Source organism: Hibiscus syriacus, unplaced genomic scaffold, assembly GCF_006381635.1.
Source record: "Hibiscus syriacus cultivar Baekdansim isolate YM2019G1 unplaced genomic scaffold, ASM638163v2 tig00110462_pilon, whole genome shotgun sequence".
Lineage (NCBI taxonomy): Eukaryota > Viridiplantae > Streptophyta > Magnoliopsida > Malvales > Malvaceae > Hibiscus > Hibiscus syriacus.
In genome coordinates, this window is record NW_024062747.1 from 2,051,573 (window position 1) to 2,066,522 (window position 14,950).

General features: G+C 32.0%; 2 protein-coding genes across 2 annotated transcripts; both read left to right on the forward strand.

Moving 5' to 3' along the window:
* Nucleotides 1-5,115: 5,115 nt before the first annotated feature.
* Nucleotides 5,116-5,643, forward strand: LOC120126846 (glycine-rich protein-like). Its single transcript, XM_039144915.1, has 2 exons — nucleotides 5,116-5,234; nucleotides 5,343-5,643. The coding sequence occupies exons 1-2, from the start codon at nucleotides 5,116-5,118 to the stop codon at nucleotides 5,641-5,643; spliced, it is 420 nt and encodes a 139-aa protein (XP_039000846.1).
* Nucleotides 5,644-7,989: 2,346 nt separating this feature from the next.
* On the forward strand, nucleotides 7,990-11,909 carry LOC120126848 (dormancy-associated protein 2-like). Its single transcript, XM_039144916.1, has 3 exons — nucleotides 7,990-8,159; nucleotides 11,374-11,465; nucleotides 11,617-11,909. Exons 1-3 carry the CDS (start codon nucleotides 7,990-7,992, stop codon nucleotides 11,907-11,909), a joined length of 555 nt encoding a protein of 184 aa, XP_039000847.1.
* The last annotated feature ends 3,041 nt before the right edge of the window (nucleotides 11,910-14,950 follow it).

Genomic DNA, 14,950 nt, shown 5'->3' on the forward strand with positions numbered 1-14,950 from the left:
GAGAAGATTGAACGACGGTAGATTTACTCAAATCATAAGCTTATAACTTTGGAAGGAACATCACATCTAACAATAGATATAACCAGATCAGAAACTACCATCTTTGAAAGAACAAAACAAACATTTAAAATTTAGACCAAAGTCACCAAACTATACCGGATGTTTTTACACCGAAATTTTAAAAATTATAAAATAGTCAATAAATTTAAAAAATATTATAAAAGTACAAATGCAATGTTATTATTCTTTCGTCCTATTTTTTGTGATCAATTTTTTAATTATAACTTTTAATTATTATTTTTTGAATAGTACGAGGATTATTCAGAATATTTCTTAATTATTGATAACAAACACTTTGTAGACACAATTGCTCGAACTCAAGACCTTAAGGATAGCAACACTCCCTTTGACTACAAAGACCACTTGATGAGTTATTTTATTACTTAAAAGTTTATTATTATTAAACATATAAAAATATATTTATAAAAACTTTCACCAAATAATTTTAAATCTACTTCTATAAAATTTAATTATTTAAAATATTTAGAATCATTATTGCTGAAGTTTAAAAAAATGACCATGAGAAAGTTAATAAGTAACAAATTCAATGGGATCCAAAAAATAACAATGGTAACAAATTGATAAATTTAATCATTATTTTATAATTATTTAATAAATTTAGTGATCCTTTTGTAACTTTTAAAAAATTTATAATCTAAACAACCATTTAAGCTTAATTTATTGATTTTTAATGTGCTTTACCCTTAAAACTTTTAATTAAGGTATCACAAATAAAATTATTTTATTTTGAGGAATTTTATAATTTCAAAAGATTATTTCTTTTGTTAATATATTATTTATATACTCTATCTATCCTATTAAATCTATTTTTTTTATTATTTTTGTCAATTTTTTAATTTTTACTCATTATTATTTAAAATTTATTATTGATAAAAATATAAAAAATATTTTAAAACTACTTGTTTTAAAGTTTTTAAAATATATTTTTATATTTTTATCAATAATAAATTTTAAATAATAATGAGGAAAAATTAAAAAATTTAATTGTTTAAAATATTTAAAATAATCATCAATAATGGTTGGTTCAAGTGGTAAGTAGCTAGATAAAAAACTTAAGCAATATATCGAATTTGAATCCTTGTAAATGCAAAAAAAAAAACTCTGGTGGAATACTCGTCCAATTATAAAATTAGATGTAATAACACGAGAAGAAAAAAATCAATAAAAGACATCCATACTTAATGGAATAAATGGAGTACTAATATAACAAGATACATTTAATAAAGGGTATAAGAGGTAGTGGAGTATTAATTGCACCCAGAAACACATGTCAAAAACCGTTGAATATTACATGCTAGTTATGAATAACACATAACTTAATAATTTTTATATATATATATATATATATATATATATATTTATACCTCGTGAATGAATTAGATGAGAATATATGATTATAGAATTATAAAATTAATTTTATTTAATTTATTTTTAATGATATATCATAATGCTATTTATTAATAATATATAAAATTATACATCACTGATGATAAAATATAAAGTTATAATATAATAATATCTTTGTTTGAATGCATGGAGTTAATGGGTGGTGGACACATTAGATTAGCATTGACTTTGAGAATTGAGATTGTGAGTGATCTAAACAGCCACGTGTATCTGGGTCTCACACATGGTAGATAAACTTTAATTTCACTCTGGTAAAACCTAACAATGAAATGAATACTGAAATTTATTGATTCATGTGATAAAAAAAGTGGATGATTTATGTAATGTTTGAAATTCAAGTAGTCCACCTACCCTGATGAAAAAGGTATTTACATTTATTGCTCCCAACTTCCATTTTTAACACATTTGCACGTAAATGACCTAATATCCATGCAAAGTAACGATGGTGGGGCACTCATCAACAAGTACTTTCTTGACTGAATCAGTCTTGTTCCTCTTTCTCGCTCTCTTTACCTCATGCAAAGTTGACATGAATGGGAACGTAGTTAATAGGATTGAATAGTTTAGCTACTCTTCAACACCCAACTACAATGCAGGGTCGACCAATATATTATTGTTTGGATACTGATCGATTGGGGGCTATAAATAGATACACACAATGTTGAGAAACAAAACGAAAACGAGTAATTTTTCTATAGCTCAATTAGTGAGAATGCGAAATAAAAGCAGAAAAATAAAACCTGAAATTGATAACGGAGTTCAGCCAATTATACCTATGTCTCCGGACTGCTGCATATCTTTTACTGAAGAGAGAAAATTTATAAGTGTTTACAAAGCACTCACTACTCACAAGAAAACTCTCTAGTATTGGGAGAAATAAATGATTTGGGATGATTTTTAAGCTAAACGGGTTAGGGTATTTATAGTTAAAGCTTAAGGATTAATCTTGAAAATACCCTAAAGTACAATGATTAAATGTGTGATTTTACCATTACTAAATTGTCAAAAATTTCAGCTTAATTTTGACAATTTGTTGCTGCCACCGAAAGTGGCCCCCAAAATCCAGCAAAAATTCCCACCAATTTTGGCTTCCAAAATCCACCGAAAATTGTCCACCAATTTTGACTTTTTCATTGGCTTTTCCAATAATCTCCCACTTGAAGACTAATTTTAATCTATCTTCACACCTCGATCAATGCAGCAGCATTTCTGATTTTGTTATTCTAGCATGCCAACTGAAGCTGAACACAACTTCAGTTTGTCTGTAGTCACCGCCCTGTAAACCCACTTGTTATTAGGCAGTTTCTCCGTGGTTGCCTTGTCCCTCAATGTCTTGGCTTCCTTCGACTCTTGTCTACTAGTCTTTGAAGGATTGTTCTTCACTTGAACATCTTCGGCAAGCCCTTGCTTCGACCCTTCTCTTATGATGGTCTCTGAAGCCATGTTCTCTACGCGAAAATGCTCGGCAAACTCCTTAGACACGGACAACTCTTCTTGCACTTGGCTTCTACTTGCCTTGGTAGAAATGAACCTTATTGAGCCAACTCTCAACGCCTCTTCAATCATGGGTTCGTCCTCTTCTCTGGACAACTCGATCTTGGGCTCATCCATCACCTTGGATGACTCAGCTCCCCTCGGCTAATTTTGCAACACTTCTGGCATCTTAAGTTTGCGCCCCCTCATTTACTCGACTCTTACCCTCGACTTAGCATCTTTGACACTCGAACTTGTGCCAAGACTGCACACATCTTCCCCAGACTCACCATCTGGTTCATCATTAAGTGGATTTTCTCTGCCACTCAAGGAACAATATTCCTCTTCCTCTGACTTGCCTTCATCACGGAATCTCTTGCCGCTACCGTCGGATTTCGGCTTTACTTTGGAAGTCTTGTTCTTCTTGACTCCAAAATCTTTGATGGACTCAGCGGTTGTCAAGGCTTTAGACAACTCCTTGACTTCCCTTCACTCCAACACTCTCTTCGCCCTTGGCTTCAATCCGAACATGAAGGTGAAGAATTCATCTTCTTCAGTCAAACTTGGGACTTTGAGCATGAGTTTTCTGAATCGACTCACATACTCCTTAAGTGTCCTTTTATGCCTGAGACGCCTCAACTTGGACCACGCCTCCATCCTAGCATACTATGAGCAGACTTTGCTTACTTTGCACCCTCGGCTTGACAACTTTATCTCTTGACATCACATCAAGTCCTTTATTGTGCTCGACTGCTTTGACACCTGCAGTCTCGTCACGTTTTCTTCTGGGTTCGGCTCCTTCAACATCAACAGCCTTGCCTCGTCTCGATCCTTGCTTGGCCGTATTGATCCCCTTAATCGGACCAAGTATTTTTCCTGGCTTGGTAGCTTTAATACTTGTGACCGCGTCAATTTCCGCTACTTCTCCTTCTCTCATCCTCTTCATGATGGTTGTAAGGCGACGCTTCTCGAAACATCCTCTGATCAAATGAGGACCATCACAGAAGTAACACTTAAGTTTTTCCTTGCTCACCTTCTTTTTTGCCCCGGACTTAGCCTTGTCATTCTTTCCCGATAGCATTCCTTGGCTACGAATAGTCGATGGCTCTCCTTGGCCATTTGAAGAGCTTTCTCTACCATCTCCCTGCTGCACATTTTCCCGGTCTCCTTCACTGTTGCCACTATCTCTGGGCATGGGTCTGGACGACACATCGCTACTTGGCTTGTCACCTACAAGTTCAGTCAGTTTTCCTGCTACAGCTATGGCCTCTAAAAGTCTTTGGGCATCTCCTTGCTCTCCCCTGAGGATCGCCCCTGGTTTAAATCATTCCAAGAAGGTCTTGAGCGCATCTTATTCACTCATTGCTCCCTTGCATATGAGCAGCTCCCTCTTTAGCTCATCAACATTGTTTCTCAATGCCATCGCTTCCACTCGAATCTGGCTTCTTTTGGATCGTTTCTAACAATTTTTGCGAATCATCGTGTATTAGAACACCTCCATCGACAAGCTCGTATCGCCGACCAAATTTCACTATTCACGTGAATTGTAACCTCATAGAAAAATTGACAAAATTCACAACCAAAAGCTCTGATACCAGTTGTTGGAAAATAAAATGAGAACGAGTAATTTTCCTATAACCAGATTAGTGAGAATGCGAAATAAAAGCGGAAAAATAATACCCGAAATTGATAACGGAGTTCAACCAATTATGTCTACGTCTCCGGACTACTGCAGATCTTTTACTGAAGAGAAAATTTACAGGTGTTTACAAAACACTCACTACTCACAAGAAAGTTCTCTAGTATTGGGAGAAAGAAATGATTTGGGATAATTTTGAAGCTAAATGAGTTAGGATATTTATAGTTGAAGCTTAAGGACTAATCTTGTAAATATTCTAAACTACAATGACTAAATGTGTGATTTTATCATTACCAAATTGTCAAAAAATTCAGCTTAATTTTGATAATTTGTTGCTGCCACCGAAAGTGGCCTCCAAAATCCACCGAAAATTCCCACCAATTTTGGCTTCCAAAATCCACCGAAAATTGGCCACCAATTTTAACTTTTCCATTGAATTTTCCAACACACAAGGCCTTGGTTTAAGCATCTTCACTTGTTCGAATACTTTCTGTTTCGTAAGAAAAAAATCAGGTATGGGTTTCATTTCCAAGAGTTTCATTCTCCTTGCTCTTTTATTTGCTCTTCTTCTTCTCATTATTTCGAAAGTAGCAGCTCGAGACCTTGATGAAACTACCACCGAAAAGAACAATGGTCAGCTTCATTTTATTGCATGAAATGAAATGAAATATACATATGAACAAGTGGTGTGGAACATTTTTATTTTAACATAAATGTTGAATATGATTATTGATTTTGCATTTGAGGTGACTACTGAAACAACCGAGGGTGGGCTAGAATATGGTAAGGAAGGGTACGAAGGATACGGTGGACGTGGAGGATACAGAGGGCGCGGTGGGAATGGAGGATACAGAGGACGCGACGGTGGATATCGTGGACGTGGTGGTTATGGAAGAGGTTGTGTCTATGGCTATTGCCGTTCTTACGGAAAAGGTTGCCAGAGGTGTTGCTCTTACGCCAGTGAGGCGGTTGATGTGGAAACTCACGCCGATCCTCACAATAAAATGCAGTCTTCTTGGAGTGCATGTATCTTAAATAAATAAATTGGCACATGTATATGTATATGTATATATATGTACAACAAATCCTACTGTTGGCTATGTCCTAAATTAAACTACTTTCTTACTAAAGAGGAAGTATAAATTAATAGAATTGTGCTTTTTCTTTATTCCTAATTGCGTGCTATATAAAGCGATGTTCTTTACGTACCATTTTTTATTGGCAAACAAAATTTTATTAATATGAATTTACTTGGTGTAACGCCTCATGAAAAACCCTCCTAAACCTAATGAGGGAAAAGAGTATAAAACACCAAGACACGAAAAAACACAACGAAGTGAGCAAAGACTGGACACAAACATAAAATTTGATACAATAGTCGACCAACTGAAAAACACATTGCACCAAACCAGACAGAAACATGCCACCTACACGCATAAAATTTAAACAAAGCATAACAAACAACTAGAGCATGCCAAAAATAAACAAAACAAACCGAAAAAATAGTACCCTTAAACTATGAACTTTGACCCAGAGGAGCAAATGCCATAACCGAGAAGCAACCGCCTAAGTGACTCCACTACCACCAAGCACATGTTTGAACAAGGAAAGAGCAAGTAACTTATCAATCATCACCAAACTTTAAACGATTCAGACCTAACTAAACCCAAGAAAGCCAGTCAGTCCACCAGTGACGACAAATTTGAGGACAATGAACTGAATTTGACATAATTCAAACAGCTTAATTTGACATCAATCTCTCTAAACATGAACTACAAAGATGTTGGGCAAGAGAGGGGGTTACTAATCCAAATCAAAGTAACTTTAGAGGGAGAGTCCACAACCAAGCACTTCATCTCCCAAAAATTGGTTTCTTCGACAATGGATAATGCTAACTTTATTGCAAGGACATCAGAACCACCAACGATATTGGCCAGTCCCGGGAAAGAGAAAATTACCCTTATTGCACCAGATGAGGATTTGAAAACCCCACTACAACCACTAAATCCCACCTTAACCACACTAGACACTGTGAAGATCCATACGTCTCCCCTTGAGAGATGCTTGTAACAAAAAGAAATAGCATGAGGAACAATGCAGAAACTCGGATTTGTCCACCACGCCTCCTCGATAATGAGAAGGTTACCTTTGATTGCCTTCAACTAAATCAAGGCACGAATCTTTGTAAAAAATAACAAATCCTCCACAGAGTTGCGTTTGCCTTCAAACACGTACTCATTACACCCTAACCAAATACTCCACAACACACCCACAAAGGCTACCAAGCATAATTGTTTTACCTTGCAATAGAGAGGAACTGTAAAAATCCAGTCAAACAAGCTATCAATATCATTCAAAACTCCCCGAGGTAAGTTCCACCACTTGGCGAAGGAGTTCCACAAACATCTTGAGAAATTGCAGCCCACAAAAAGGTGATCAACATCCTCCAAAACAATATCACACCAGAAACAAGAGCACTCAATCCCTTCCACTTTAATACCCTAGTTCTTGATGAAAACTTTTGTTGGCACTCTACAACTTTTCAACATCCAAAGGAATTTTTTACCTTTGGAGGGATGAGCAATTTCCATACCTTGTTAAAGTCAGAATCTGAATCCTCCACATTTGCATCAATAATTAGTTGGGATAATTTCTTAACTAAAAAATATTCATCTTTGTCATGTTTCCATACAATCCTATCATTTATGCCCTCCACCACCTTACAATCCTGGAATAACGCCTTCATAGTATCTACCATGGCCCATTCACGGTCAAGTAACGCTCTACTAAAAGCCGACGACCAACCAAAATCACCTGCATCCTCACCACCAATCACATCTGCCACAACAACTCGTTTCTCTCTTGCTAGCATGAAAATCATGACATTAATTAAAATGGATCATTTTTAAGGGTAAAAATTAAAAACTTATGTTCTCATTTTTAGATTTATGTTAAATTATTTATGAATCAAGTGATTTTGGTATTCAAGGAGTTGTTATTCTTTGAGGTCTCGGATTCGAGCATCATAAATTGTAGGGGTGTGAACGTTCTATGTCAAATGATTGAGAGTTATATCTTTGAATAGATATTGTTTTAAACTTATCATAGATTAATAAAAATAATAATTTTTAATACTTTTCACTCGAAGTACTACTACTTTGAGCTTGAAAATAAGTAAATGTATTATGCAACATATGTTAATTTAATGGAAGGACTCTTAAATATTAATGCCTCCTTTGGTTATATAAATATTAATATAAAAATTATTTATTACGTAAGCATAAAATAATTTATTTATTTATCTAAGCTCTCAATCGTATTGCATGCAGTTGAAATATATAAAATGGGACCGAGTAGAACATTTATATTCTATTTATTTCTAACATAAGATGGCGTGTATGGATATTGGTTTTGCAGGTGAGGTGGCTACTGAAACAACTGACGCTGAACTTGGAGATGACAAGAGGTACGGTTATGTTGGACGTGTAAGTTACGGTGGTGGACGTGGAGGATATGGTGGACATGGAGGTTACGAGGCGGCTGAGATGAACAATGAAGAGTGAGTGAAGGTGCTCCTCTGGTAATGCAGCCTTTTCAAATGGCACGTATCTAAAATAAAATGCTTCATACAGAGGAAGTATAAATTAATAAAATTATGCATTTATTTAGTCTTAATTTGCTTGGTATGGGAATGTTTCTTAATTTATTATCTCATGGAATTACTTAAATTGGACCCTAATTGTCAGCTCAAGATCAATGCATTGCTTAAACATAACAAATCAACTAATTCTTGAAACCAGTGCACCTCACCATCATCATCAACAAATAACCTCAACTACATCTCGTTAACAGTGAACATTGAAAATACCAAACAAGTATTCCACTCGTAATTCATAAACCTACAAAAATAGCAAAACCAGAAGGGGGAAAAACCCACTAAAGAACAGACGGTCGGTGACTTTTCGAGTGACGAGGTTTGGGTAGAAGTTTTGAACATAGTTGAAGAGGGGTTTCATCGGACGGTCAATTGTGGTGGATCAAAAGGTTTATGCATTTGACTTTGTTTTGATTACAAAGTAGTTGATGAACAAAGGAGTGTCAATGGCAGTAACAACATGGAACGTCCACTTGGACGTGAAGAAAGGTGGAGATTTTGAGAGGAAACTGATAAAAACGAAAGGAATGGAGAAAATTTTGAGGGCTATTTTTTTAGGCATAATGGTTTAAAAAAAAAACATTTAAAGCTTGTCACTTTTTTAAAATGCGACTTTAAAGTGTTTTTTATATAATTTTAACTATAATATTTTATTTAAAAAATATTTTTTAGACGATCAATTATATATTAATATTTTTCTGACATGGCATGATAACGTTAAGTACGTAATTAAAAAACCAAACAAATGCCAATAAAATTTTGTTATTATGTCATTTTTTACTCTACATTTATAATTTTATTTTGAATGTGCAAGATCATTTTATAATTTATTTGTTTATATAAACAATGTTATTCAAATGATACTACAATAAAATTTAAAGTAAAAGAAGCATGCTATTATAAATGAATAAATAAATATGATAGATGAGTGAAAACATATGGTTGAGATTAATAATAAAAAATGAGAAGATATTCACTAGAAAAAAAAATAATGATTTAATCTCAGACATCTATTTTCACTCATCCAACGGAATTAAATTTGTGTAATACTAAAAGAGTTTTACATTGTGTAAGTGAATCTTAACCTATAAAAAATCATGAATCATATTCTAATATTATTTCTATTTTATTTATTTTAATAACAAATATTTTTATTTTTAAATATTAATATATTATTAAACTTTCATAAATTTAAAACTAATAAATATTAGATTTTGTTTTACTTAATATTTGGATGAAAAAATATTTTATATAAAATTGTGGTTGTAGAAAATTATTAAGTGGTATATGGATGCATGGATTTAATTTTTTTTAAATAAAAACCTTGGAAATCGACTTGGCAACAATATATTAATGGAAAGATACAAATTTGAGTGAGGCCGAGCGTATTTTAGTTTATTGAAACTTTTACCATTATTCAGAAACAACATAACTTGATTGGGCCCCCTCAACTAATAACCAACCCACAGCCATAGTAATATTAAACTGTTTCCTTAATGCAGAAGAAGAATAAATTAATAAAATTATGCTTTTCTCATTCCCTAATTTCTTCCTATAGCCATTCTTCTTACATATTAAAATTATGCTAATTTCTTCCTTAATGCAGAACATTGAAATACAAAGCAATGCATTTGCTTTTAGAAAGTTTGAATGGGTTTTAACTGCAGCTTTTTATTAAATACATGCATGTCTTTAAATATTTAAAACAAATTATTAAATGCAAAATCTAATATTATAAAATTATATTTTTAAAAAATGCGTACAAAGAAACGGGGATATGTAATGTTTTTATAACCTTTGTTTTAACATATTCTAACTTGAATAATCGTAAATAATAACAAATAATAAAAAGTTTGATAAATTATGGCATAATATAAATATTTAATGAATGCATAAATACTTTTCAAATGAATTATTATGGTTAAATATATACAAATAATATAAACATGACACATACACGTAATTAATCATACTTTTACACAGTAATTCTAACATGAAAATGATGAAAAAAAATAACACAAGCAAAACACATAAAGACCTCACAATATGAAGGGGGAAAAACCTAAACAAAATAAACTTTAAAAATATAAAATAAATTAAGATAACAATTATAAGAAAAAAGAACATAAATATAGCACAACTATATAAATGTACTAAAATCACATAATACAATTCATTAATTATAGATATATGTGAATATAAAGTTATTTATTATGAAAAAAGATATCTTTTACTATGATTGATAAAGGGCGAATAAAATTCAATTTGATTTGAAAAATTATGTCGATTCGAGTTTTATACATTCCGTTTTACTCAAAAAAAAATTAATGTTAACATATGACTCTTCAACTTGACTAACTCAAAAAATATAACTCGAATAAACTCGATTAACTTAAATAATCATCCCTAATTCCTACTACCCTTAATTCCTCTATTATTTTAAGTTCATTTTGACCAAATTTAAATCACACATTCCTCTAACACTACATAATATCTATATATCTTCAATTTTATTTTTAACAACAAATTTACTCTTTTTATAATCTAGTCTATCAATTTTTATATTATTCAATTTGATTTTTTATTGTAATTTTTTTATAAGTTCTTTCTTCTTATAAGTTCTTAGATTCCTCTTCCATATTTTTCCTTAATAGTACATTCTTTAAAAAAATACGAGTATATTTTATAATTGTAGATGAGATTTGATTTATTAAACAATGCTACAATGTGAAAAAAATATGAAGATATATATATATATATATATGGTTAAAGAAAATAATTAAATTGAATCAATTTACAAAATAACATTGTAAATATTTACAATTAAATTTGAACATAAACTCAAAAACTCGACTCGACTCGACTCAAATTTTATAGACTCAACTCGACTAAAAAATGTCAAATAAAATTTGAATCCTAAAATAAGACTCATCAATTCGACTAACTGAAAATTATTTCACTTAACTCGTTCGAATACTCACCATGCCTATTATATATTTTATCTTAATATTAGTTGTCTATAAATAGAGATAGAGAATGCCTTATTTTAAGCATCTCACCTTCTTCAAGTACTCTGTGTATCATAAGAAAGAAATCAATTATGGGTTCCATTCCAAAGAGTTTCCTTCTCCTTGCTCTTATTTATATCAGCCGTTGTTCTTCTCATTGCTTCGGAAGTGGCAGCTCAAACTACCACTGAAATGGACAACGGTCAGCAACTACCATAGCTTCTTATTTATTTATTTATCTAAGCTCTCAATCGTATTGCGTGCAGTTGAAATATATAATATGGGACACAGTAGAACATTTATATTCTATTTATTTCTAACATAAATTGGCGTATATGGATTTGGTTTTGCAGGTGATGTGGCTACTGAAACAACTGACGCTGAGCTTGGAGATGACAAGAGGTACGGTTACGGTGGACATGGAAGTTACAGTGGTGGACGTGGAAGTAACGGTGGTGGCCATGGAGGGTACAAAGGTGGACATGGAGGGTACAAAGGTGGACATGGAGGGTACAAAGGTGGACATGGAGGGTACAAAGGTGGACATGGAGGGTACAAAGGTGGACATGGAGGATACAAAGTTGGCCATGGAGGGTACAAAGGTGGAGAGCAGAACGAGGCTGCTGTGATGAACAACGAAGATTGAGTGAAGGCGCTCTCTTATGCTGCTAATGTAGCCTTTGCAAATGCCAAGTATCTAAAATAAATTGGCTTAGTAAATCCTGGAATTTGCTACGTCCTGAAATAAAATTATGTTTTTCTTTAGTCTTAATTTACTTGCTATGGGAATGTTCCTTAATTTATTATCTCCTGGAATTACCATAAAGGGAGAGCAGTAAATAGTAAATACAACAGCAGCTCACAGTCGAAATCCACATCACACCAAAACAAATCAAAGTCATTTGATCACAAAACAATCAGCTCACCCACTACAAGTATGAGTAAAACTTGAATCAATTTAAATATTTTTAATTTTAAGTTATTTGAATCAAAATAAATTATTAAGTTAATTTTCAAGTTTGAGTCAAATTTAAATTTCAAAAATTTGAATAATTCGAAAAATCAAAAATTTGGATAATATTTTAACATAATTACAATTTGGTCTTTAATTTCTTATTCTTCTTATTCATCCTTAATTTTAAGTTAATTTTTTTATCAAATTTGAACCACGTGCTCCTAGACCATCATATAATCAGTACTTTTGATTCCGCTTTTTTAATATTAAATTTTATATTTTCAATTTAGTCCTTCGACTTTGCATGCTTTATTTAGTTCTTAATTTATCCTTCATTTTAAGTACATTTTTGACCAAATTTGAACTACATGTTTTCTTAAATAGGGATGTGCAAATTTAGATATCAGAGTCGATCCGATCCAAAAATTTCGAATACCTACAATAGTGATCCGCATCCGATCTAAAAAAATCAGATACCTTAATTTCTGGATCGGATATATGGATATCCAGATCCGAATAATGTAACTTATTTGATAACTCTATTGTATTTTATATATATTTAATTACTCACACACTATAAGTAATTAAATATCATAATTTTTATTGGATTAGAGCTTTAATGGGTTATTGTGTTACTCATTTATTGGGTTAAATACTATTTAAAATCTAAAAGCCCATTTTTGGATTTTCAGATAATCCAAAATTGGAATTTATACGTACCGCATCTGATCTAATTATCCGAATTTTTTTTGATATATGATCTTAATTATCTGAAAATCAAAAAATGAATCGAATAATCGAATTTTCGGATCAAATCTCTTCGCACACCACTACTCCTACCATTATAGAATACCTATGTAACTTCAATTCCTATTTTCTTTTTTATAAAAATATTATTATTCAATTTAGTCCTTTAACTTGCATTTTACTCAATTTAATCTTTTGACTACATTGTTTGCAATTTTTTTTCTTTTGACTCCTTTATACTCCTATCAATCTTTTACTCTCAAAAACCTAATTGAAATATAATATTATAAGTAGAAAACAAATTGTGTTAAGCTCAAATCTTCACTGTTAGAATCAAAATGGACCTAATATTTTTACATTTAATTTTTAAGGTTTGTATTTTTTGTTAATGGCGTCTCGCGTTTTTGAAAAACCTTGAAATTTGAACGAGTAAATCGATGCTTTAAACATGTATGGGTAAGTTAGAGACGAAAATAGAGACGTTTACAATATAGAGGTGGTTTAAGCTTAATACAAAAGCAGCAGCATACGAGAACAGTGCAAGTGACACACATATCCATTCCGAAGCTGCTGCCCAAGCCCAACCATCTGATCTGCTTTCTCATCCTACATTCACTCTTTATCTTTGTCTCTACATAAGAATTGCATAATCCCTTCAATTTGATTATAGGGTAATGTGTTTGATTGAATCATTATTCATTCTGAGATGAGTTTGCTTTTTTTTTTTTTTTTTTTGTAAACAAGTTTGCTTCAAACGTGGAAGTGTAGGAGAACGGCAATGGTGAATACAATAAAGAAATAAGCATTGGACTTTCTTGTTTATGCTTAACAAGTGGGGACACACCTGACCGCCTTCATTTTTCCTTTTCTTGGTGGAAGCCATCGCCGATTTCATAAAACATTACAATTGTTCATTTATCATAAAAGCCTGCATTTTAAGAAAAATGATATCCACCCCAAATTATTTATTCAAATACGATGGATGAACTTTAAAGTGTTTTACAATTTTTTTTTACGAATGTCAAAACATTAAGTGTTAAAATCATCACACATTTTATTCATTTATTTTCAACCTCTTGTTTTTTTAGAAATAAATTGACAAATTTCCTTCTTCTAAGACATTATTTTCTTTTGAACCAACATCTAAAATTATTTTTAAAGCATACAATGGAAATTTATATTTTTTTAACAGAAAAACTTGATCTTTATGTTTTTGGAGTCGGTGGTTAACAGATACTACGTGTTATGAAGAGGAACGCAACGTTAGAGCTTTCATTTTCTTAGGGCCCATGGATTTGCCAGCTCAGCTCCTCACAACGTCCAACAATCATTTCTACAGTTTTTATGTATCCTTTTTGTATGTCAACATTGCAGTGCCCCATCATAGTTTTGTAATAAAAAACTTTTTTGGAAAATGAGAAAATATGAACAAGGGTTAATTTAATTTTCATAAATTCCGGAATTACATATTTATTTTTAAAATAATTTTAATTTCAATCATTAAAATTAGAGTATTTTAAAATAAATTGTTAAACTTATAAAGAGCAGGGACAGTTTTGTCCATAAAAAAGATGGATTTATTTTGAATGCTAAAGTCTAAACCTACCCACCGCATGCACATCATGTCTTTCCAGATTCAAAGCCCCGGTTAACGCTCCATTTATTTATTTATTTTAAAGTATAAAATCAAATAGTTTATTTTCTCTATTTTTTTAAATAATTTTTACGGACAGAGAAAAAATTTTTGCTCTAAAGTCATATTAAAAAAATATCAATTAATAATTTTTAATCACTTATGTTATAGATTGTTTATTAGAACTTATTTTCTCTTTGTTATCAAGAGATCAGTTGGAGTATATGTATAATTGAGAAGGTGAGTTGAAGGAAGGTTACTCCCACCTCATTGTTATCCTAAATTTTCTACGTATATTTCCCCCCCAAGCTTTAGTGTGAAATTATTTAAACAAAATCTTTTTTCTGGATTT